Source organism: Balaenoptera musculus, chromosome 11 (assembly GCF_009873245.2).
Source record: "Balaenoptera musculus isolate JJ_BM4_2016_0621 chromosome 11, mBalMus1.pri.v3, whole genome shotgun sequence".
NCBI classification, from domain to species: Eukaryota; Metazoa; Chordata; class Mammalia; order Artiodactyla; family Balaenopteridae; genus Balaenoptera; species Balaenoptera musculus.
In genome coordinates, this window is record NC_045795.1 from 2,241,866 (window position 1) to 2,265,536 (window position 23,671).

A 23,671-nucleotide genomic window follows, 5' to 3' on the forward strand; every position below is an offset into this window, starting at 1 on the left:
CTGCTAATGCTCTTTGAAATTAATTTTACCCTCAAGTTGTTTTGTCTGTGTTTCTGATGTAGTTAGTTTTGGGTGACACACCTGTCGACAGGTATGCTCTCATACTGGTGATGTGACATCACCGCACTCATGGGATAAATGTGTACTGAACATGATGATCAGCCTGCCGGGGGGAAAAACATGTAAATTAATAAAGGCCTCACAGGGAGGGGCTTCTATCAAACAGGTTAGAAAACATAGAGGGAAGCACATAAGTGAAGTTGGAGGAGCACAGCCGTGAAAGGCTTTGCAGAGATGAAGTTTCCCTGAACGTGTATGTGAAAAGAGTCCTAGACAGTTGTTCTAAGGGTGCTTTGATTTAAAGAGGTGATTCTAGCTGTTAATGCTTTGGGGTATTACCAAGTATCAAACTTATGACATTCTGTGAAGATTTTCAAAATGAAAAAATTCAGAGACTAGAACTGAATTAAACACCAGTTGGGGGAATATCCTAAGTTTCTGATTCAAAGCTCTTACAAAAATATACACTTGGTTCCGGTAGATAAGCTTTCAGTTGAATTTTTTTTTTAAACTTTAGTTCTGTTTGGTGTGAAAAAAAAAAAAAAAAGTAAGTAGGTTCAGTTCCGGGTAGAGCAAATGGATATGAATTAGCTCTTTAAAAACAGTCAAGTTCATGACTTGAGTTAAATTTAGTAAATTAGGGAGAAGGGACAAGTATGAAATTAAAGAAAATTTGGCTCTTAGGATGGTTAAACCCTAAAGTCTTCCTAAGGCAAATCAACTCTTGTTGTAAATCTTTGTAGAACAAGGAATTCTTTCATAATTAAATGGCCACTCCACTAGCTTATCTGTCACATAAATTTGGAACACTGCATCTCTTGTTTTTCAAAATGATACATGCCTAAGCTCTAGAGTTCTTCCACTACAGCAAAATTGTGGAGGGACTATATCAGGAGGCCGGTTTACAGACCAGTTTCATGACCTTGGGCAAGTCACCTAAACCTCCGGGCCTCTGTTTCCCCATCTGTAGAATGGGGTGGGTGTGGGGTGTGTGGAGTCACACCAAGGCCTCCCGCCAGCTCCAACATTCTCTCCCTAGTTTATTTCAAGGGGCTGATGGTAACTGTGACCCCTTCTGAAAGTTAAAAAATGCTGCTCACGCAGTGCACTTGAACAAATATCCTAATGCTGCTTTAGGTGTTGCCAGGACGAATGGAGCTGGCTCCTAAAACGCCTTCGGAGCTGGCCTTTTAAAGGCTAAGCCACTCGGAATGTACAACAGTGTGTAACGGCTGCGATACATTCAAAATGTTCCTCAGTTCCCACTAGCAACGGGAATACCTGGAATTCATCTGAGGTGGTTCTTTCCACTTTCTCTCTCCTTCGACTCTCTTCCTCCTGCTCCTTTCACTAACTTACCCACGTGCACGATGGTCAGGCCGAAGACAGCGAAGGGCACACGGGGCATTTAAAACGTAAGACGGTAGGGGAGTTAATTTGGCAGTTTTGCGAATGATACAAATAAAATGAGATGTTGAAAAACAATTCGAGGAGATAAGTGGAGAAGGAACCGAGGCTTTGTGTGGTTCTGCTTCCAACTGGAATTTTGTCGGCACCTCCGCATCAGCAACCGGTTACAGGGGGCTCCACAGACCCTCCCCGGGCCCAGCCTCCCCCTACCTGCGGCTGCAGTCTCGTCCCGACAGGATGATAACCGAGGCCACAAACGCCACTCACCATCGGGGGGCCCTGCTGGTTCTGCCCTGACCTCGGACCCGGCTCTGGAAGGTGGCCTCTTGCGTTACCACACTCACCTCGCCCGACTCCGAAGGAACAGTCACGAGGACAGGCCAGGCCACCCCAACTCCCGGCCAGGACGCCCCCTCCTTGTGGGGCTGGACGTGCGCTTTGCCAGAGTCCCTGCGGCCCGCCGACGGGGGCTGGAACCTGGCCCCTCTCTCTTTATCCGTCCACGTGGGCTTTTGCCAGCTGCCAGCCGGGCAAACACTTGGCAGCTCTCACTAGACACCTGTCACCAGAGGGCCATTTCCTCAATTTCTGCCAGCGGCCAACAGCTCGACCTCACTGCTCCCACCACACGCACACGCACACGCGCGCGCACATTTGAACACACAGGCTCGCACGCACGCTGCCTGAACCCTGCCTGGTCTCGAGGCTCAGAGATCCTCAAGCTGGCCTTAAGCGACCCCAGCCTCCTAGAGGTGGGCAGGGGAGCGGGATGGAACATTGGAGCACGTGCCAGGCACGGGGTCCGCGTGGACCACGGTGTGGCTCTGGGGTCAGTGACGCTGGCCTTCAGAGCGGAGGCCAGACCCTGTGGTAGCACCTCTCTCCACATCTACTTGGAAACATTTCAGTTGACTGCAGGGGTTCCTAGTATTTTACAGAATCTCTGCCCACTCAGAAGGCAAAAATGGGGTTGCCTCTGGCCTGAGGGCTCCTGAAAATTCCACACCATCAGCAAATCCCCCAAACGCCAATTTAGAGAACATTTTGATTTCACTTTTAATTGCTCATCCTATGCTTATGATTGACATATGGGGCTATCATTTTTATGTCTCTGTTTGCCTTTGTCAGTACTACCTAGTCTTCCCCCATCTAGATAATTTGTAGACAAACAGGATTTGGCTAAAAAAATTTTGTTTGCTCTAAGTTTCCTGAAACTCTCCCCAAATGAACTATCTGATAACCTGTACAAATAATTACTGCAGATTCATTCAAGTTCCCAGAGGCTACATGCCTTTTATGACTCACTTCTTCCGCGTTCCTGGAAGGAAAACATCGTCCTGTGAGGCTTAACCTTTGGTGATGGTGTAACTGAGTCCAGTCTCCCTCCTGGTGTGCAGGGCGCCCCGAGGCCCTTGTTTCGCCTGCTTGCATAGTGTTATTTTGACCCCCTACTGAAATAAAACTGTTTTCGATGGAGGAAGGTGTTTTGTCCCTCAAGTGTACAGGCAAGAGAAAAAGGCTGGCAGCCGCTGGGACGCATGTATATACCGACCCTCATGCTGGCTCTGGAGTGGCCTACCGGCTCTGACCTCGGACCAGTGCTGGTACCAGTCTCTGTGCCTTGATTTCTCCATGCGCCATGGAACCTCCTTCAGAGGGTCTGACTCAGAGCAAACCCTCAAGAAACGTTAAAAATTAGTCTTATTTTGGCCAGAATGTTTCCGATGCTATTTAAAAGAGCCAAGTAATATTTAGGAGCGCTTATCTATTGGAATTGTTAGTAATTTTTTTTTTTCTGGATAGTTATCTAACAAGAGGCCCCTTAAATGTTTCATTGGCTTGGCCAAAAAGTTCGTTTGGGTTTTTCCATAACATCCTAACAGGAAAAAAACCGAACGGACTTTTTGGCCAACCCAATACAATGGCTTGTTTCTTGAAATTTTTAAAAATTAAGATCACTTTTAGCACATACCTTTTTCCTGAGGGTTTTAATTGTTTCTCCTCTACCAGTGAGTCCCGAGGTCAGCCCTCTCGAATGTCCTGGGTTTCAAGGTTTATCTTCCATTTGAGGAGTGGATACTATTGCTTATTCTCCAATGTCACCAGCGCAGCTTGATCTTTCTCTAACTTCCTCGTTATTCCCACAGTGTTCATTTTCTTCTTCTCGTTCTCCTGAACGTTTCCCACGATCACGCTGACTGCCAACAGCGCTCGGTTAATAATTCAGCATCTTCACACGCCTCGAAACTTCAAGGCAGTTCACGCAACACACACATCAGGTGAGTCTCAGGTGAGACCCTGTCCTCCCCAGGGACTTGGCTGGGAGTCTGGGGAGTGTGAAGGGAAACCGCACCCAGGCTCCCTGCAGGGGTGAGGGACACTCAGGCTCTAGGACAGGTAAGCAAGGTGGGACCTTTCCCTCCCAGCAACTTCCATCACGGGCCACAGCTGAAGACTCCCAGGCATGTGGGTCTATGTTCTCATAGTGCAGATAAAAATCACTGGATTCAGTACTGAGGGTTTTCTGTCTTCGTCTGTCACTTCCAGGAATGCCTATGACTTCTGCCGTCTGCCGTCTGAGATGACTCACAGTGGAGCTGGATTGGGCAGCTGGGTCCTGTGTGGCATCTCACAGACCCTCAAGGACGGCAACTGTTTCACGTCCTTGCAGAACCAAGAACCGCTTCTTATAAGAAGGGAGTGTTACCCCAGCCAACCCACATCTCCTTTCACTCCTTGACAACATCTTTCACTTTACTGGAAGTGGACCAGGTCCCTTACCCCGTAAGCAGCCGCCTGGCTTTTCCTTCTCACTGGGCAGCCTGGTGTACAGCAGCCCCCTGGGGCTTGAGCCATCATCCGCACCCCTGCAGGGCTCCTCAAACCACCCGCAGACACTGTGACTCCCTCAGCCTGGGGCGGGGTCTGCGGACTGGTGCTGCTAACAAGTTCCCAGGTGGTGGTGGTGACGCTGGCCCGGTGGCCACACTCGGAGAAACCACTGACATTCAGAAACCAGTTTTTAAAGACTCGCCACACGTGTGAGTGTCTTTGGTGCAGCTTTTTGATGTCTTGGTTTCCCCAGCTAAAAACAGGAACAATCCCACCAACCACCAGCTTGTACCTAATCCGAAAATATCAGGTTGACACAGCCTCGCACGTAGAAACCTGCAGCTGATCTCGGGAAAAGCGTGTCCTGAAAACTTTAAGATGTGCTCAAGTCGCCATACCTGACGGTGCGCCTGCCTCGAAGGAGGCACGTGAGGTTGCCCTCCTTCGTGAGCTGCTCCACCAGGCAGGGGCGTGGGCGCGTGGCACCGACACCTGGCAGACGCTGCCTGAGGAGAGGCGTCGCTGCCTTGGTGTCACGACCGTGCCCAGCACACGCCAGGTCCAAAGCACACGTGCACGTGCTCGTTCTCACAGAGCGTCACAGGTACTCGGCACCCACAGCGACGCTCTGAGGCGGTGACGGCACGCACCGGCGTTTTGGGAGAGCGGCCGGAGCATCTCCACCACGTCCCGGAACGCCTCTTCCCGGGCTGCCCTCCCAAACGCCACAGGCAGATGCCACGTGGGTGGCCCCCTCCACCACCTCCTCCCCCGTCTCACTGCTCAACAGTGAGTTCCACCCAGGAAAGCCGAGGTCACGTCTTCCGTGTACACCTTCCTGATCGCCCACCCTGCAGTTCCCCTGATGCTCTCACTGCACACACGCCTGGACCCCCGAACACAGCCCGAATACAGGATGTGCCCATGAGGCTCCGGGCTGAGGGAGGCCCTCTGGCTCCAAGCACGTGCCCTGGAGCAGGTCCGGCCCCCAAGGGACTCCTGTTGTATGCCCTGCACACTGGGAAGCCGCAGCCCAGCCAGGCAGCCTCTCTCCATCCTGGCGTTACTGCTACCCCAGCGTGTCTACGCAGAGCTTTTCCTGAAGTCTCCATCATTCTTGTATTCTGCGGCCCTGGAAGAATTCTACATTTATTCCGGAAAAAGATCGATCAGTATGACCTCCTTCCAGGTTAGCAGTGAACCTCTGCTGCCTTCTCAAGTGACAGCAAATGCCCAAGCAGGAACCGGCATTTCTGTCCGGTGCTGGGGTCTGGAGTGCGCAGGCTGTGCGGGTCCAACTTCCGGCGCTGGCATCTGTGGTGGAAGCACCAGGAGCTGGGACGGGGTTTACGTCCAGGCAGGAAATACGCCCAGGGCTCCCCCTCTTCTGCTCCTGCTTCACGACAAGGCGCTTAAACTTGACTCTGAGAAGCCATCTGGAGCACAGCATTGCAGCACTCAGCTTCCGAAGCTATCCCTCCACCTAAAGCCCACAGGACGACAGTAACTCACACCTCCCGGGCAGCTCCACTTGCCAGGGCACAAGTCATCTGCACACCACACCCCCATCTCCAGACCCCGCCTGCGCTCACTACACCCCCTGCCAAGCCCCTCCAGTCCCCAGGCACCTGTACCTCTGCTGCTGCCACCTCTCCCAGCTGCCTCTCCAGCCCTAGGCTCACTTCATTCCAGAGCATTCTGTAACCCTGTAGCCGCCCTAGGGCTGTGTATTAATCATGCCTTTTTGTTTTCTGTATTTTCTGATGTTTCTGGGAGGGAGGGCTGCTCCTCCCAGGATTAGCTGATTCCTAGAGATAGCAAACAACTTGCCCCGTGACAGCACCTTTCAGATGCAAAACTGATGCATCCCGAGCCCCCTCCTCTGTGGGCTCTGACACCCTGGCCACCGCCCACCTGCCCTCATCAGCCAGGGCCGGGTACCAGAAAACTGAGACAGCCCTACGCCCCAGATTCCACTGAAATGATTCAGACTAGCAGAGCCCAAGCCTGCACACCTGCCTCACCCCTCCTTCTCCCCAGAAACCACAAGGACGGCTCTTGCCTACCTCCTCTCTCTCCCTCGGCCTCCTGAGGCCCTGGTGCTTCCCCGTGTGCCCCCGCCATGGCGTGCGGAGCCCCCTCCTCTTGGGAGCTGTCTTCTCCCCACCCCTGGATAATGATACAGCCCACATTTCAGCCTGGGCGTGGTTTCAACCAAGTCGCTAAGCTGTTCCCTTCGGCGGCTCCTCCGTCTACCTCGAGATCAAAACCCTCCCTTGCCAGGCCCTCCCTCGGCTCCGCTCTCACTTCGGTTGCCCTTCAGACTCTTCCCTCGGGGCTTTATGCTCTGCTCCCCAGCGGGGCTCCACGTTTCAGGGGCCCCCAGTCTCCCATTTCGGGAGCTGGTCCAAGCCCGGGCCATTCGCTCTCTTACACACCTGTGCCCCAGCAGATCCACAAACGAGACCTCCCAGGGCTTCCTGCAGAACAGACCTGGAACCAGACCCCGTCAGGTGACTGCCACGCCCACTGGAGCGCAGGCACCACCGTCCCCCCCCCCAGCCAGCACAGCATCAGCACCCGCCCTGCCCTGTGGCCACTCCCACAGCAGACAGAGCGAGGCTCTCAGGGCACAGCCCTGCCCCGCTTCAACCGCTGGCGTGTTTTCAGGTGGCAGAGGAACCTCAGCGCCCAAGGTCCCCCACGTCTGACCCACCTCTGTGTCCAAGGTCATCTTCCACCCCAACTGGCCACTCGGGCTCTGGCCACACTGACCACCGCCTTCCTCTTCCACAAAAAGCCAGGTGGAGCCAGTTTTTGCCCTGGCTGTCACCATGTGCCGGGCATTTAGTCTCAGCCCAAAGGTCACTTCCTCAGAGAGGCTGCTCCTGACCCCCACTTGTTCCTCTTCATCCCACTGCTTTATTCCATTTCTTCCTAGTGCTGGTTATTTGAAAGCATGTTATTGGCTGACTTATGATTTATGGGCTGTGGGCCCCCCATCACCCCATCAAGTACGTCTCAGTGGACAGAGGTTTGGTGACGTGCACGGCAGTATCCAGAATCCCTCGTGTCTAGCATGGCATGCGATGTGCGTAAGTGGTAACTACTTATAATAAATGAGGTGAATTAACTTCTCTTTCAGACTGGTCTGTTTTGCAGAATTCCTGAGATGCAAACTCCCTGAAGTATAGTTTTTGGCCTCGGTAACGGGTCCCCTGGGCTCGGTGAGCTCATCCTTGGTGAGAATTCTCTTCCACGTGAGTCTCGGCTCCAGCGATTCCCCACGGAGGTTTCATTTCTGACCCTGAGGTTCCAGCGAGCCCCCCTGGTTCTTCTGTCAACCTTGGAGAGCAGCTGGAATTTGGAACGGAACATGTAGCCACGTGTGGTGCAGACTCCAAGGCGCCGATGTCTTGAGGGTGAATCCTTCCCGCCCACGGCCGGGGGCAGTTGGCCAGCTTTGGAGCTGAGGCCCTGTGCTGCGCAGAGATCTGTCATCACTGATGCTCTGGGGCCCGGCTTCGTCCCGGGGGCTCAGTTCTAAGTGCAGAAGGGGCCTGAGATCTCAGCCCCGGGCCCCGTGCAGGGGTTAACCCAGGTCCCTGGGCCCCTTTCTGGTTCAGCTGTCCTGCGGTGGCCTCTGTGTCACTCCAGCTTGAATGCTGTCCTGGGTCTTTGCCCCAGCACCCCCTCTCCTGCGCTGGAGGTCAGCGTTGTGTCCGTATTTGGTTAATGCCGCCTCTTACCTGGTGTGCCTGGGTGCTCCCAGCTTCCACCTGGACCAGAAGATCCCTCATCTGCACCCTTTCCTTTGTGCTCCTGACCTGACCCTGCGTCCCGGGGACTTTATGTCACGTGCTCTGCTTTATGGCCCCGTTAACACACCTGCTCCTTAGGGCTGCTCCAAAGCACCAAGCGGGCTGCCGGGCACCCAGGGCACATGCGATAAATACTTGCTCTGAAAGGAAAGAGTGACTTGCAACATTCTGTCACCAACAGCCGCTCATGCTGGTCACTGCAGCTCACTGCCCTCCCCAGAGGCCAGTTCATCCTGTCAAACCAGAGAGCCTTCTGCGACGAACCTTCTACCGCCGCAGAGGGGAGGAAGGGTGGTCATTAGGGGGCGAGAAAGAGGGGGCACCTCATCGGCCTTTAAAAGCCAGTGACGCCCCCGGAGCCGCTCACGGCTGCGGGCAGAGGTGGGACACACCTCTCACCGCGATTCCCTCGACTGGCCCCGGATACACCCAGGCTTCCACACTGGGAAGGCGGGGTACAGTAACAGTAAGAGCAGTAGCTGATCTCTGCAAGCGCTACTGCAGGCGGGACATGCGTCAGGGGCCTTACGTAGTAACACAAGGGACAAGTACACGGGTGGGTGGAGCGGGTCCACCCCGTACTGGGGTGCCTGGTGCCTCCGGACCCTGTCCATCTGTCTGTCCACACACACATCTCACTTATCAAAGTACCCTGGGTGCCCTTTTCACCATAAAGTCGTATTTTTACATTTGTGTGTTTCAAAGAATTATTTTTTATGTTTTACAACGGATTTAATAAATAAATGAACATTTTTACCTTGCCTAACACTAAACCTTGATATATTTTTAAAATTTAAAATAAAAAAATAAGATAAACAAAACCCCTAATGCTTTCCCACGTGGGCCAGGCCCCCAGACCTGCTCCAGGAAACCCTTCTCTGCCTTTTCTCTCTGTCAGGTGTCCTCCTACCTGGGACAGGTGGGAGCAGAGCCTGGGCTGAGCCGCAAAGCCTGGAGGTGATGGAGAGAACGCTGCCTATCCTAACAGTGTGTGAGTCTCCAAGAGGCTGGTCTCCAGGGGCCGGCAGACAGCACCACTGCCCTTGGGCGCAGTGGAGCCCAGGAAGCCAGAGGAGCGGGGTGGGGGGATTCCTGACTGCAGAGCGGGAGGCAGCACAACTCCGGGCTCAAGGGTCAGCTGGGTGTCCTCAGCTTTGTCATCTGTACAATGGGGCCATGAAATGCCCAGACTGAACGATCTACTATTTATACAGTGCTTGCCATTTGCATCTGGCACAAACACGATACAAACAAGTGTTAAATAAGGAAATGTCCTGAAATTCCAAACCAAGCAAAGCCCAGCTCTGGACGCAGCAAGGGGAGGACCAGGAAGAGCCTCCTTAGGGATATAAGGAAGGGCTGCCCACTCCATCCTGCTTTGGGGAACGACTTCGTTCTTTGCCTCTTAAGACCCTGCAGGAAAGAGCAGGATGTCCCAAAACACGTGGGCTCCTGCGGGACGGCTGCCGTCCAGCCTCGGGTGGGGGACGCTTTTCCTGGCAGGTGGCCTTTTTCTCATCTGTCCTTGTCGCCTCCCCACCACTGCCGAGGCTCTGAGGACACTGTGAGTGAGAACCCGGCTCTTGAGGAAAAGACACGTGAGTCTGGCTCATGTGATTTCTCTGCTGGGGGTCTGCTGCCAGGGTGAGGGCGGGATCAGCCTGTTAAGCTGCAAGGTCGAGCTTTCTTCCCCTCCCCCACACCTCAGGAAAGGAAGCCCAATTAATAGCCGTGTCCACTACGGCGAGCACTTAAAGCTAAGACACAACTGACTTCTGGCCACAAATCGGGTTTTCATTAGTGACTAAATAATAGAAACACAGTGTAGTGGGTAAAATCTCCTCTCCAGTACCTTGTACCCGGTGCGAGCCGGCGGGAGAGTTTGGCACAGAATGCGGATGGGAGGGAAGGAAAGAAAGAAAAGAGGTTTTTACAGAAAGGGTACAACGCTCATTTTTCGGGTAAACATCTCTCTATCCGAGAGCGGTGTTTTTCAACCTTGGCTAAACATTAATCCCCTGAGGAGTTTAAAAGCATCTAGTTGCCCAGGTCATACCCCCAGACCAGGCCAGTGTGTTCAGTTGTTTTTTCCCTAAAGTCAGCAAGCCAAACACTAAAAGTTACACACGGTTCTAAAAGGCCTAGTGGGCTCGTCCAGAGCAGGGGTGGACAAACTTCTTCTGCAAAAGACCAGAGACTAAATGTTTTCGGCTTTGTAGGGCCACGTCGTCTTGGTCGTATCTGCTCAGCTCTGCCATCGTGGCATGAAAGTGGTCACGGATGACACATGTGGAAACACGTGAGCACAGCCGTGTTCCAATAAAACTTTATTTACAGAAACAGACAGCGGGCCAGAGTTGGCCCGCGGGCCGGCGTTTGCCCATCCCTAGCCCAGAGGAGATAGGGGACAGCGGCTCAGCTAAATCTCTCCTGAACACCTCCAAACACATTTCCCCTGCCAACACGAGACCCCGCCCTTTTCATGGAACACCCAGCAAGCGTGTGTTCAGCCAGAGCGTGGCGGGTAGGTCGCTGGAGCCGGGCAGGGGCGCCTAGGCCTCGCTCCACTCCTCCGTCTACTTCTGTGTATGTCAGAACGTCTTCCAAGAGGAAACGTTTACAAGAGGAAATTTTTTTAAAAAGAGAGGAAAATTCCCTCATTAAAAAAACCACAAGCTGAGACTGGCGGGAAGTCTGGGGACCGCGGGGCCCAAGCCCGGGGCGCGGCCCTGGGGCGCGATGCAGGCGGCCGGGGGTGGCAGGGAGGGTACTCACGACCAGTAGAGCAGCATGAGCAGGAAGGGGCAGATGATGAGGGCCTGCAGCACCTGCCAGTCTCGGCACAGGGCGGCCAGCCCGGGCATGAGGAGCTGCCCCGCCGTGGCCACGAAGCTCGCCACCATCGTGATCAGGAACCGTCTTCCCGGGGGGCAGAGCTCTATGCCTGCAACACAGAAGGGACAGGAGAGCCATGAGCGCCGGGCCAGCACGCTTCCCATCTGGCCAAGGACCGCAAGGTGGTACGTCAAGGCTGAGATGCTCGCTTTGACAGCTGCACGAGCTGAGGCTCCCCCTGCAAAGGGAGCGAGTGCGTTGCTCAGGGCCACAGAGCAAGTCGTGGCCGAAGAACGCTGTGATGGAGAGCGGCCGGCCCAGGAACTGGGAGATGCTGCCTCGCGGGGAGACCGAGCGTGTGCGTCACACGCGGCCCCCATACCTCCTGCTCTCCCGGCGTCTCTGAGCCCCACCTGCCGCCCTTCCTTCCGTCTCCGCTGCTGGACCACGTGGCCCTCCCAACCTCCGCACGGGGCACAGGAAGCCCAGCCCAGCTCCCCCCGCCTCACCACCCCTCCTTCCGCCCCAGTGCTCCGGGAACTCCGAGTTCCAAGCAACCCACTCACACGTGAGACCAAGACAGGTCAGTCGCACCCAACCGATCTTCTGAACAAGACACAAGCCAAACCGTGAAGCAGACTGGATCACGTAGGGCGGATCTCACCCAAGCTCCCCCTCCCTCTCAGAATTCTGCTGCCCCCCGTGACCTGGGCATCCCACGCACCCTCCTCAGATGACGGCTCTGCCAGCAGGGGCAGGTCTGATTCACCTTCATAGCTCCCAAAACACCAGTGTCTGCCTTCAATAAATGTCAAGGACAGCACGGTCCCTCCCGTTTGCAAGAATCTATGCTCTTCATTTGACCTCGCGCAAAAAAAGATGGTCACAAAACCTGAAATTGTAGCACCCAAGTGACAACCAGTGCATACCCACTACATGAATTCCTGTAATAAAAGTCCCCAATACTAGAAAATGCAGCTGGGTTTTATATATTTTCCCCCTATAGAGCCTGTAATTTGTTTGCTATTCTTCCTCAACAATTTGCAGGATTCCCTAAAGCTTGCTTTTTTTTCTAAAAAAGCGTAGTTAAAATGATTTTTTAAAAAAGAAGAAGACAGACCCTCAGGAGAGAATACTTCTCACGCCTCTGTATCCAGAGACTGTTCGCAGATCAGTGGCTACAGCCCATCTGCTGGTTGTCCAGAGGCCAGAGCAGAGGTCAGAGGTCAAAAGGCAGTAAGAAGGGAAGCGGATGAGAGGGGGCGGAACAGGCAAATTACATTTGGCCACAGGATGGAATCGGCGTTAACAAGGGTCATGCACTACGCCAGCCAATACCTACAGCAGCTCATCAGTAAGGAATAATGGTCACCAGAACCCCCATCCTTGCCCTGCCACAGACAAACAGGTCAGCATCACAGCCGTCTGTGAGCGAGAGAGAAACCTGGCCTTGCTGATAGAGAACTTGTGCTATTTAATTAAGAAAATAGGATCAAACAGCTCTCTCCTGGCCATTTACTGTGCTGCTGTTCCTTTCAGCGCCCAGGCCAGGTTCACACAAAGGATTACTTCCTAGCGGGGCTCAGGTATTTACCCCACATCTGGCGTTCCTTTTTTTTTTTTTTTTAACTTTTAATTTTATTTTGGAGTGTAGCCGATTAACAATGTTGTGATAGTTTCAGGTGCACAGCAAAGCGACTCAGCCATACATACACATGTATCCATTCTCCCCCAAACTCCCCTCCCATCCAGGCTGCCACATCACACTGAGCAGAGCTCCCTGTGCTGTACAGTAGGTCCCTGTTGGTTATCCATTTTAAATACAGTCGACCCCAAACTCCCTAACTATCCCTTCCCCCTGCCCATCTGGCATTTCTGCTCTTAAAAATAATAAAGGGATCAGGGTCTTTTAGAGAAGACTAACAGTCGCAGGTTCCAGTTTTCACGTATTAAATAAGCACAAGCAGTGGATGTGCTGCTATGGAAACCAGAACTCGGCATCAGCCAGGGCGAGTGTGATGGTCTGAGGCCTGGCACAGGTCAGGGTCGGATGAGAAAATTCAGCACTTGGCCACTCCGAGAGGTGACGTCAAGGCAGCATAATGGCTTCACGTCCTCGGGTTCGCTGTTTCGACAGGCCCTGCGCGGGGCTGGCGGCTCTCCTCTTCCCCACCTGGCTCTTTGATTTCGCAATGCGGGAAGTATGAAAACATCTGCAGCTATCGTTCTGGTCCCCCAGGCCCCCTTTGGGACGTCTAATCCCACACATCAGTCTGCACCACGTGCTGTCACACCGAGGATCACAGGCAACGTCCCAAACCCGGGTCGAGGTCTGTGGGCGACAAAGGAGCATCGCCCCCGCGACAGGCAGATGATTCCAGTCTGGCCCCTCCTCCCTCTACCCTCCCTGCTACCACTGCTCAGACGACGATTGCCCTGTCATGGCTCTCCTCCTACAGGGTCTCTCCTGCCTCGCCCGCGAGGGGCCCGAGCGATCCTCTAACTCCCAGCTACCCAGACGGACGCATCAGCGTCACCTGGGAGCTTGTTAGGCACACAGAGCCTCAGGCCCCGCCCAGGCCCCCAGCATCACACCCGCGTTCTAACGAGAGCCCCAGACGCCTCCCTGACAAGCACTGGCCCACTTGGCTTCTCCCTAACCGTGGGCATCACCCACAGCAGGAGAAATGCTTTTGTCTCCCAGACACACGTCTATGAGAGCGGAATAAATAAAATCATTTCCCGACCTCTCCAGGGCTTCTGTTTTGCTAGGAATCCTAGCAGAGATTTTGCTTTATCTCATCAGGTAGAAAAACGTAGAGCATTCCAGCAGATCTACGGTATTTTAGTATTCCTGCCGAGACAATGGAAAAACACAGCCGTTTGATGTAAGGACACGGGTATGACACTTACAATGACCCTTTTGCCTTGACTCACCAGGAATTCGTTCCAAACTGCCTGAAATCAACTGTGTTCTGAAGGTGGCTGTAAAGATGTTCAAAAAAGAAAAAGCAATTATCAAAGAACCTCAGGCACTTTGGGTTTGCCGTTAATCACATGCTCCTTTTGGATGATGAGAAGTCAGCTTTTCTGAAGTGAGGAGAGGAAGGAATACATCAGAGCGTGAATGTCCTAAGTCCCCGCATCTGGGAGGGGGTGGAGACCGCAGGTAGATGGCTCTACCCGAGGAAGGTCTGATCCCGGCTCTGCACACAGGAGCACTCAACCCTTATCCTTTCTTTTTTTTTTTTAAATTTATTTATTTATTTTTGGCTGTGTTGGGTCTTCGTTTATGTGCGAGGGCTTTCTCTAGTTGCGGCGAGGGGGGGCCACTCTTCATCGCGGTGCGCGGGCCTCTCACTATCACGGCCTCTCTTGTTGCGGAGCACAGGCTCCAGACGCGCAGGCTCAGTAGTTGTGGCTCACGGGCCTAGCTGCTCCGCGGCATGTGGGATCTTCCCAGACCAGGGCTCGAACCCGTGTCCCCTGCATTAGCAGGCGGATTCTCAACCACTGCGCCACCAGGGAAGCCCCTTAAGTGCATTTTTAAAAAGCTGTGTATGTTGCTGCAGGTCCGGGAGTCTACGTTTTCTTGGGGTCTCGAAGTGCTCCCAGCTGCTCTGAAATGAGTCTCCAGGGATTTTCTGGATGGCAGTCGGCCGTAAGGAGGGAACACGTGCAGCTGGCTGAGGGCATCCGCAGAGAACGAGGAGGAAGTGGGCCCTGCAGGGGAGAGGCTGGGGCACCGGTGTGGGCGCACGGCAGGCGTGGGACCCCTTCCCTGCCTCTTCCCGTCCGGGTGAAGTCGCCCAGCCTCTCTGTGCTGCTCCTTCCTGGCCTACAAAGTAGGTAACGTTCCTCGGCCACGAGGTGACGCACATCCAACCGCCATTCAAGGCTGTCGTCCCCACAGACCTCAGGCTCAGGCCGTCTGGGTCCGGCTCCGGGTGGGCTCATGTCCCCCAGGGACTAACGCCAGTAAAGTAAGTGCTCCCACGCGGGACCTGAACGATCCTGGGTTTTAGGCAAAACTCGGTCGGAACCGACAAAACGATACGCGTGCAAGCCCCTGTGACAGGACTCCTGGACGTCAGTAGCCTCTGCTCTCCAGGGGATGCTGACGGGGCTGAGTGGAGAGAACTGTCTCCTCCGGGTGACGGTCCCGCTCTCGCCGCCTCCGCCTCCCCTTCTGGCTGTGAGGCCCACACCCACCTCCCCCCACCCTCACGAACTCCTGCACCAGGTCCCCAGGAAAGAAACAGGGAGTCTGGACTGGAAAGAGACCAGCCTGCACGCAGGCGCCAGCACACGCTCCCAGCCAGCCCAGCAGCATTTCAAGCCCTGCTCCTGTCCCCACGGCTTCTTGAGAAGCGCCAGCCCCTGCGGTTTCCCTGGGGCGCCACCCGCGTCACTGTGGCTGGACCCAGACGTCACCCCACCTGGGACGGGGGTTGGGGGGGACTCAGCTCGCTGGAGGAGGGAGATGGGCTCAGGAAAGGACAGTCTCCCCCAAACTGTGTTCAAGCACCAGAACTAAACATGCTTCTGGATCCACCGGAGAGTGAGAAATCCATCAAAGCCCGGGGCACCGCTGAGCGGCTCGGCCATCCCCACGACGGGGCAAGCCCACCAAGGGCCGCCGGGCCCCTCGCAGCCCCGTGGCAGCAGCACAGGCCACTCAGAGGCCACTGGGCCAGACTCACGTCCTTCCACGCAGAGCCCCCTTCCCATCCTCCCAACCACCTCTGTCATCAGCCGAGTAGCTGAGGGGCCACTGGGGAGAAACCGCCCGAAGGAGAAGGAAGGGGGCCCCGCCAAATGGAAGGGGGTGGCATCGCGGCCCCCCACCTTGGGCACCGGCTCCCTCCAGCCTGGCCCGGCCCAGCCTCCGGGCTGCTGATGCCCCCCCCCGGGCCCGGGCTCCTCCCCAGCAAGGGAGGTGTGCTCACTGGCCGCAGCCCCGACACCCGCCGGCCTCTCTCCTCTTCCCTGCTTCCTGCCCTCACCAAGCTGGCCCGGAAGGGGACACACCACTCTCTAATTACTGCCCTGGCTGAGGACACGGGGCCCCCAGAACCCCGGAAAATAGACCTGTGACATGTGATTTTGGAATTCCTTATTATAGCAAGAGCGCCTGAAATCGCCAGTCATGGAGACTCAAATAGCATCTGAGGGCGTGACTGTAAAAGGCTGCTATTATCACAACAGCTCCAAGTCTTCCCTTCCCCGTGGAAAACTTCCTCTTCCTCTCAATTTAGGACCTGCCAACCCAGAGGAACGGTTAAAACCCCCTCCATTTAGAGAAACGAAGATAAAAAAATATGGAAATGTAAATATCTCCTACAAATCACATTCCAGTGCCTGCCAGACACACAGACTCAAACATTTAATGCTCAAATGCAGAAGAACCACATGACCCACCTGCTGGGTTACCCATCAGGTCTGCAGCGCTGGGCTAAGGCACAGCTCCCCCTCGCTGTGGCTAAACACGTCGGTGGGCATTTTTCATCCATTAAACTCACTCAGTCTGCACAACTCTCTGGTGTAGGTACTGTTTTTAATGCTCGTTTTACACAAGAGGACCCTAAAGCTCAGAGTGATTAAGTGACTTGTCCAAGATCACACAGCTAAGGAGGGAACCGAGTTGGAACTGAAGCTAGGTCCCCCGTCCCCCTGGTGTCCCCCCCGCCCCCCCGCCTGGCTGCAGGCAGGTCTCCAACAGGAGTCCCCGGTGGTGGGTCTGGCCTCTTTGCCGCGCCCACCGGAATCTAAGGTCCTGGAGGTCAGGCCTCCTCGGCTTTGCTCACTGCCCTTCCTCAGAGCCTGGGATGGTGCCTGGCACACAGCGGGGACTCAGGTATCTGTCACCTGAAGAACCTCGTGATGGACTCTTCCCGTCTATCTGTGTTCCTTATCTGTGTTCCTCTTTCCTTAGATTTCTATGATGGAATCAATTAGGGTCACGGTAGCTGAGATTGGTTAGTAAATCTGCAGAAGCTGGTCTTACACGGGAGCTCATCGTGGTTCACAGATTCACACGCTGATCGCTCTTGGGGGGAACACTGCCCACAAAGCCCAGCGACGCAGTACGAGCCACGGAGCCCAGCGTCCTTTCCAGATAACGAATTCTTTCTATCACCTTATGTTTCTTTTAAACGAGCATTATAATTACTCAAAATGATGAAAAAGGATTTAAATGCTAATGTTTCCGCTTAGCAATCTCTTCTGTTTAAAAACAGTGACTGATGTTCAGCAGTACACATTTAAGAATTTAAATTAATACCACTTCCAGTCTCGCAGCATTTAGTGAGAGAGGAAAAATCCAGCGAGAGAAGGGACTTCATACATCAGAACAGCCTCAAGGCCACTGAAATCCTTGCATTTTGCGTCTGCTGAGCACCTTCAAGCTGAGTGAAGGAGCAGTTACAGAGAGTGGGTGATTTTCAGGTCCAGAACACAGGTTTCCGGCTGCCAGTTCCAAAGTGACAATCCTCAATCCTCATTTTCTTTGGTACCATCCATCCTATGGGTCAAAATCGCACTTACTGACCAATCATGTTTGCGTCATTAGATTACGCATCCGAGCAGTGTCCTCAGAGACGGCAGATGTGAACGCTCAGGGGAAGGTGGCCCAAGAGAACCGTCCTAAGTTACTTCCAACTCTGCCTCACATCAGCGGCACTCAGCTCCCCAGGTGTCGGAGGGCAGGCAGGATCACCCAGCTCTTATTTCTCTTCAACAGCACTGTCGACATTGTTGTTGTTTTATGAGCTTGACAAGCAGTCAGGAAAGTAGGGGTTGGGCTTTGGTAAACAGAATATATCTCAACATGAGGTCACAGTATCATTACTGTATAATACCTGGTAATGGTAAATGTACTTCACTCTTTAGCATATTCTTTCTAAACAGGGAGGAATTCTTAGTAATTAGTCTTTCTAAACAAGGTCTTCCTTTTTTCTCACTTGCCTCTTCTTTGTACCTTCCCGTTTCTCTTACGTCTGCATTTTTAAAAACTTTTGAAAGTTCATACATTCACCAAGAAGAGAGAATCGTGTAACGAATCCCCAAAGACCACGTGTGGGGTCAGCAATGATCAATATTTTGCTTCTCTTGGTTCTTCTGCCACTTTCCTTTCACTGTTTCCTGTAATATTTTAAATCAAATTCTTGAAATCATTCACTTCTAAGCCCACAGACGTCCCTCTATAAAAAGGGTATTTTCTTACATAAAGACCAATACCATCATCACATCTAACAAAATCTATGATAATTCTTTAATGTTATTTATTCTCCAGTCTATGCTCCAATTATTCAATTACCCCCAAAATCTCTTTATGGGTGTATGTTTAAAACACCAGGTCCAAACGAAATTCATATGCTCGGCTCTAAGTCTCCTTCAATCTAGAAAATCCCCTCCCCATCCCCTTTCCCAAGGCGCCGTCTTGTTGAAGAGGCCAGATGGGCTCTGGTTTCGTCTGAATACCTACTTCCCGTGGGGTGCTGACTTGTTCCTTCATTCGCTGTTTTAATCTCTGAACAGTCAGTTAGACCTGAAGGTCCAGCTGGATTCAGGTGCAACATTTTCGGTAAGAACGGCTCGCGGTGGGCCTGTGCTTCCTGCTGCAGCCCCCCAGGAGGGGCACCTACTTTGGAAGATGCTGAGCTTGACCAACAGACTCACGTGGTGGTGTCTCAGCCTCCCATCCGGAGCCGCTCACCAACACCTTCCTCCTGGCTTCAGCATTCCCCGACGGGCAAGGCCCACATCAGTGATTTCATCAGGGGTGCAAGATTTTCTAATTCCGTCGTTCATTGCGCGTTTCTTTTTGCCTTGAGTTATATTTGTACAGAAGAACTTTTATTCACCACGGAGGGCCATTCAGAAGAGGCAGCACTACGGAACCACAGTCACACCAGGCGATGGGTAATTTCACAGGTCACGTCACCTCTGAGAGCTCCCACTGTGCTCAGAGCAAAAGCAGGCCTTCACAGTGACCTGAGGCCTGACGTGTTCTCCAGCCCCTTCCCCCTCGGACCTCATCTGCCACTTCACCTGCCCATCACCCACTGGCCTCCTTGCCGCACCTGCTGTCGGTCCCTGTGCCTGGAACCCCCCCCCCCCCCAGAGTGTCCCACGCTCCCTCCGCCCACGTGTCACCGGATCAGGGAAGCTCTGCCTGACCACGCCACACAAAACAGCCATCCCTACCCTGTCTCAGCTCCCCAAGTTCTTCCTGATGACTCACCACACAGGGGACAGTGTCTCTGGACAGTGGTTCTCAAGTGTGGTCCCAAACCAGCAGCAGTGGCACCTGGGACCGTGCTGGAAACACAAATTCTAGGGCCCTGCTCCAGACCTGCTGAATCCGTACCTGGGGCTGCATCCGGCAACCTGTGTTAACAAGCCCTACAGCGGACCTGACAGATATCACATCATTCAATCCTTCTAATAACCCTAGGAGGTAGCATTGTTTTACCATTAAATTTCAAAGATAACAGAACACAGATTCCTGGGCCCCAGCCTCGAGACGCTGATTCGGGGGGTCTGGGTCAGGGTCCCGGAATCTGTGCTTCTAACAAGCTCCCAGGCCATGCAGGTGCTGCGCGTTCAGGGACCACGCTCTGAAACCCAGCGCTGTGAACACCGCAGGGAGAGTTCTACACATCTTAGCCCTGAGATCCCATATCAATGTCTCCTTTGCAGCATTAGCGTATTAAAACTAACACAGCTCAAGGCTACACTGCAGCTTCGAACACCTGTTGGCCTGCAGGCCTTGGGGAGACTACACGCTTGCTTTTTTCCCCATCACCATTATGTGTGACTTTCTTTCCCACTGAAGAAAATAGCTCTTCCAGTGCCCCCAGGGCAAGGCAGGCAGAGGCTTAAAAGACCTGGAGTTGCAAAGAAGTTCAACTCTCAGCCTAATTCAGATGAGAGGAAACTCAGAGAACACCCAGCGGGGCTGGCAGAGTCCAATGCCAGGCAGGTAAGCAACGTGCCAAACCGGCCTGGGATGAAGGGTGAGCCTGCAGCGAATCACGGCTCGCTGGCTCCGTGTAAAGCCCCTCAAATTCAATTAGAAGAAAACCTCTGTCTGGGTCGCACGGAACTCGGCGGGGGCCAGGGTCCGCCGCGCGCTGCCGGCCCGCTGGCTTCACTCACGGGGAGAGAAAGGTCGCAGAGGCTGCTGCAAGCAACCGAGCCTGCGCCTCCCTGTCTCTTCAGCGTCCAGCACTGCATCCAGCACCCAGCAGACGCTCAGAAGATGCCGCGCTAAAATGACAGAAGCAAGGGAGGCACACATTTCCCCGGGAGCCCAAGGGCTGGGTACGTGAGGAACTGCAGCTTCTACAGCACCTCCGCACCCGGGCAGGTGGGTCTCAGGTGCAAGGAGCCCCTCGGAGCTGCCGACCACAGAGGAGCTGGCAGCCTACTGGTCAGGGCCACCCCCGCCTGCCCGCGCGGCTCCCAGTGGAATCGGCACCTGTGGCAGCGCGTTCAGGGGCCGCTGCCTGGGTGCTGGGGGGGCAGCTGTCACCGCTGAGCCCGGCCTGCTCCGCCAGCACGCGCGTGGCATCTGTTCTCTTCCTTTCCTTTTCTTTTTGCTCTTGGAAGGAACCTACGAGGCAGGTAGTTATCTTTTTTTTCGAATGGGATGGACGGGCCAGGGGAGCTTCGGAACTGCCCTGGGTTCTCACATCGCCGGGCCGGGCGCCTCACACACGCCCCCAAACCGCACCCGCAGGACCCCCTCCTCGCGGGTGTTAACAGTCTTCCGTGTACACACAGCTGGGCAGGGAGGAGGCTGAGTCTGGGGAGCCTGGACGGCAGGTCACAGGAGGGAAGGTCACAGGAGGGAAAGCGACGGGACCCGGTTAAGGCCCCACGGAGGGTGAGCAACCGGCGAGGGCCCAGCAAGGCCCCGGGCTCGGCTCTGCCCCAGCGGCCCCGCAGCGTTCCCTCTGCTACTGAGTCCTGTCTTCTGTAGAAGGAACGTTGGAGAAGATTACAAAGCTGCGCAGGGGATCAGAACGTGACGCTTTGGCGGAAGGTTGGTTTTGAGCTGAAGGCAACGGAAAACCAGCAGAGGCAGCAAAAGCTCTCTGCTTCCCTCCCTCCCGCCGGGAGGCAGGGCACAGCCTCCTCTGTGCAGGGCCCCCTGCCCCTGTACCAGGAAGAGGAGACTGGACGACTCATTACTGGGGACGGGGCCCATCTGAGCCCACTTCACACGCCTCCCTGGGAGAGCCCTCCTCTTCCACGAGTGTCCCCCGTATACGTACCTCTGCACAATTCACCTCCCCCTAGAAGCCCAGACCCTTTCCCTTTGTCCTGTCACTTCTACACCCTTTGTTAAAACTGCATATAAGCTTTCAAGCCTAATTGATTCTTTGGGTTTTCACTTCCTTTTCTGTGAGAACTGTGTACACATAAAAATTAAAATATTAACATCAAACAAAATTCGTATGCCTTTCTTCCTGTGAATCTGTCTTCTGTCAGTTTAATTTGCAGGGCCCCAGGCACTACACCTAAGAGGGCAGAGAAAAAAAGTTTTTTTCCTCCCCTCCAGTTGCATCCTCAAAATTGTAACATTTCCTAAGTGTGTGATCATCTTTGTCATAATTATCAAAAGAGAACAATGCTGTTAGAGAACGAAAAGTCTGCAGAGAATTTAAAGTGGAGGCATTAAGATGAGCTCAATCCCACAGGGAGATGTATGTAGGCTTTTGGGTTTTCTTCTTCTGTCTGAGAACGCTGGACCTTTCTAGCCCAGAGTCACTATTCCATCAAGAGTAACTGCATGGAGTGGAGGGGGCGAGAGACCCCAGGAAGGGGTTCCAGGAGGAGGGCTTGTGGGTCCAGGGGGCTCGACAGAGGAAGCAACCCCCAGACTGAAGCCTGATGTATGTGGTGGAGGGCACAGATGACCAGGTGGGAGAGGACGTGCTGGCAGAGGGGACGGAGGGGTCAGGGGGGAGAGTGGTCAGTCACTCCTCAGGTGACAGGACAGCTGTGTGGCTCTCATTCCCACCACGACTAGAATGCAAGTCAGCCTCCTGCCAACTGGGGTTCGTAGCCTTTAAAACTGCCCCAATTTCGATAAAAATGAAACCGGCATTCCTTCCCCAGCCCTCCCCTCCCCCTGCCTCCCCCCCAATGTGATAACCTGGCACCACGCTCACAGGCTTTGATAGGGACAGACACTGACCATCACTCGCCAGGTGCAGCCGGGTTCCCAAGTCCCTCCTGGGGCGAAGTCTCGCTTTCCAGCTCATGACCTTGAGGAATATCTGCCCCGAGGCCAGCCTCCCTCTGCAGATGGTATGAAATTAAAAAGGACTGTGTCCGCAAGAATCCACCTGCCGGCCGCTCCTTTCCCACGGAAACAGCATCATCCAAGACAGGTAGCCCGGAGGCGGCAACGGGGAGAGCAGAAGCGCTGAAATGGGCTGGACTTTTCCATTTGCCAAGTACCAGCCTCGTGGTCTTCAGCTGAGTACTTAACACGCTCATGCGGTCGCGGGAGAGGGTGACAGGTCCCCGCTGGAAGGACCGGTGACGGGGTGAGCTGCCGGGCTGGTTTGCCCCAGCGCCTGACACAGCCCATCCAAGTACCAGCTCAGGGACTCGGTCCAACAGCCCCGGGGCTGCGGGAGACGCTCACGGCCACCGCAGAGGCTCTCGCAAAACGCCCCTTTAGTTCCAGGTAACCACGAAACAAATGAACTTTTGTAGAAGTTTATAACTCTTGTGAAAGTTGGGGACTTTTTGCATGAGAATGGCAACCTCCAAAGTGCCGGGAATGCTAACCATAGTATACAGAGGAAGGGCCTTTCTACGTGATCCATTGTGTAAAGGTGAGCAAGGATTTTCCAGGCCCCACGTGAAAAGGGAGAAGACAACTGTCGCAGCAAATGTGCAAGCAACAGCACAGGCCTCGTGGAAATGGATGGGCCACGGGGAAGGGACAGCCCCGGAAGGCGAGGATGGGAGAGGTCCCAAGACATTTGTCTGTGGGTTTTGATGGGCTCCGTTTGGAAGGGACACGCTTAGCATTTGGAAAAGCGGCCCTGGAGGCACTATAGGTTCTAAGTAATTGTATTTAGAAGAGCAGTGTCTTCACACTACGTTCCTTCTTGAAGGGTAACGGTGAACGGCCGGGAGCCGCATCTTTCACGCCCCCCGTGAACGCAGGCGTTCACATCACACACACACACACACGACCGTTTCATACCGTTCAAAACGGCCTGAAGTCAGGGATTGCACGGCTCGCTCTAGTTCCTGCTTCCGAAGGAGGCATGTTCAGGACAGACAGCGCTTTATAAAGCGCAGGACCCGCACGCTGAGGCTCTCTAGAGGCCGACCTGCCCCGGGTGCCCTTGTGAGCTGCAGTGGGAAGAGTCTCCCAGAAAGCATTCCTCCTCTCAAGTTGAGAGGCGGCTTGTCAGCTACAAGGGATTTAAAGTTTGGAAAAGTTCTGCCACTGAATTATAATTTTTTTTTTTGTTTAAAAGATTTGATTCCAAAAGCCTACTTTTCATATGGTGTAAGAGTCTGTTTCAAGGCCAAGCTTTGAGGACACACCTGAAGCTCACTGTGAGTATAATGACTGTCAGACCTCCAGGAAACTTCCAAGGTGGGTTTGTTTTGTTTGCTCTCTCCCTCTCTCCCCCCTTCTTTGGTCCAGAACATAAAAGCACAGAAGCCACCCC

At 54.0% G+C, this 23,671-nt stretch overlaps 1 protein-coding gene across 7 annotated transcripts in view; it reads right to left on the reverse strand.

Annotated features, from left to right (window-relative positions):
• Positions 1-23,671, reverse strand: part of SLC22A23 (solute carrier family 22 member 23) — a 153,245-nt gene that overhangs the window by 32,304 nt on the left and 97,270 nt on the right. For 5 of the 7 annotated variants that reach the window (XR_005022001.1, XM_036870637.1, XM_036870635.1 and 2 more), the window contains one exon: positions 10,899-11,067. Coding sequence is in view for 5 of the 7 variants with exons in the window: in XM_036870637.1 (XP_036726532.1) it covers positions 10,899-11,067 (169 nt within the window). In the remaining 2 variants the exon portion in view is untranslated. Of the gene's footprint in view, positions 1-10,898; positions 11,068-23,671 lie in introns of those variants that run through there. The other 2 variants (XM_036870639.1, XM_036870641.1) reach the window with 2 other exon arrangements.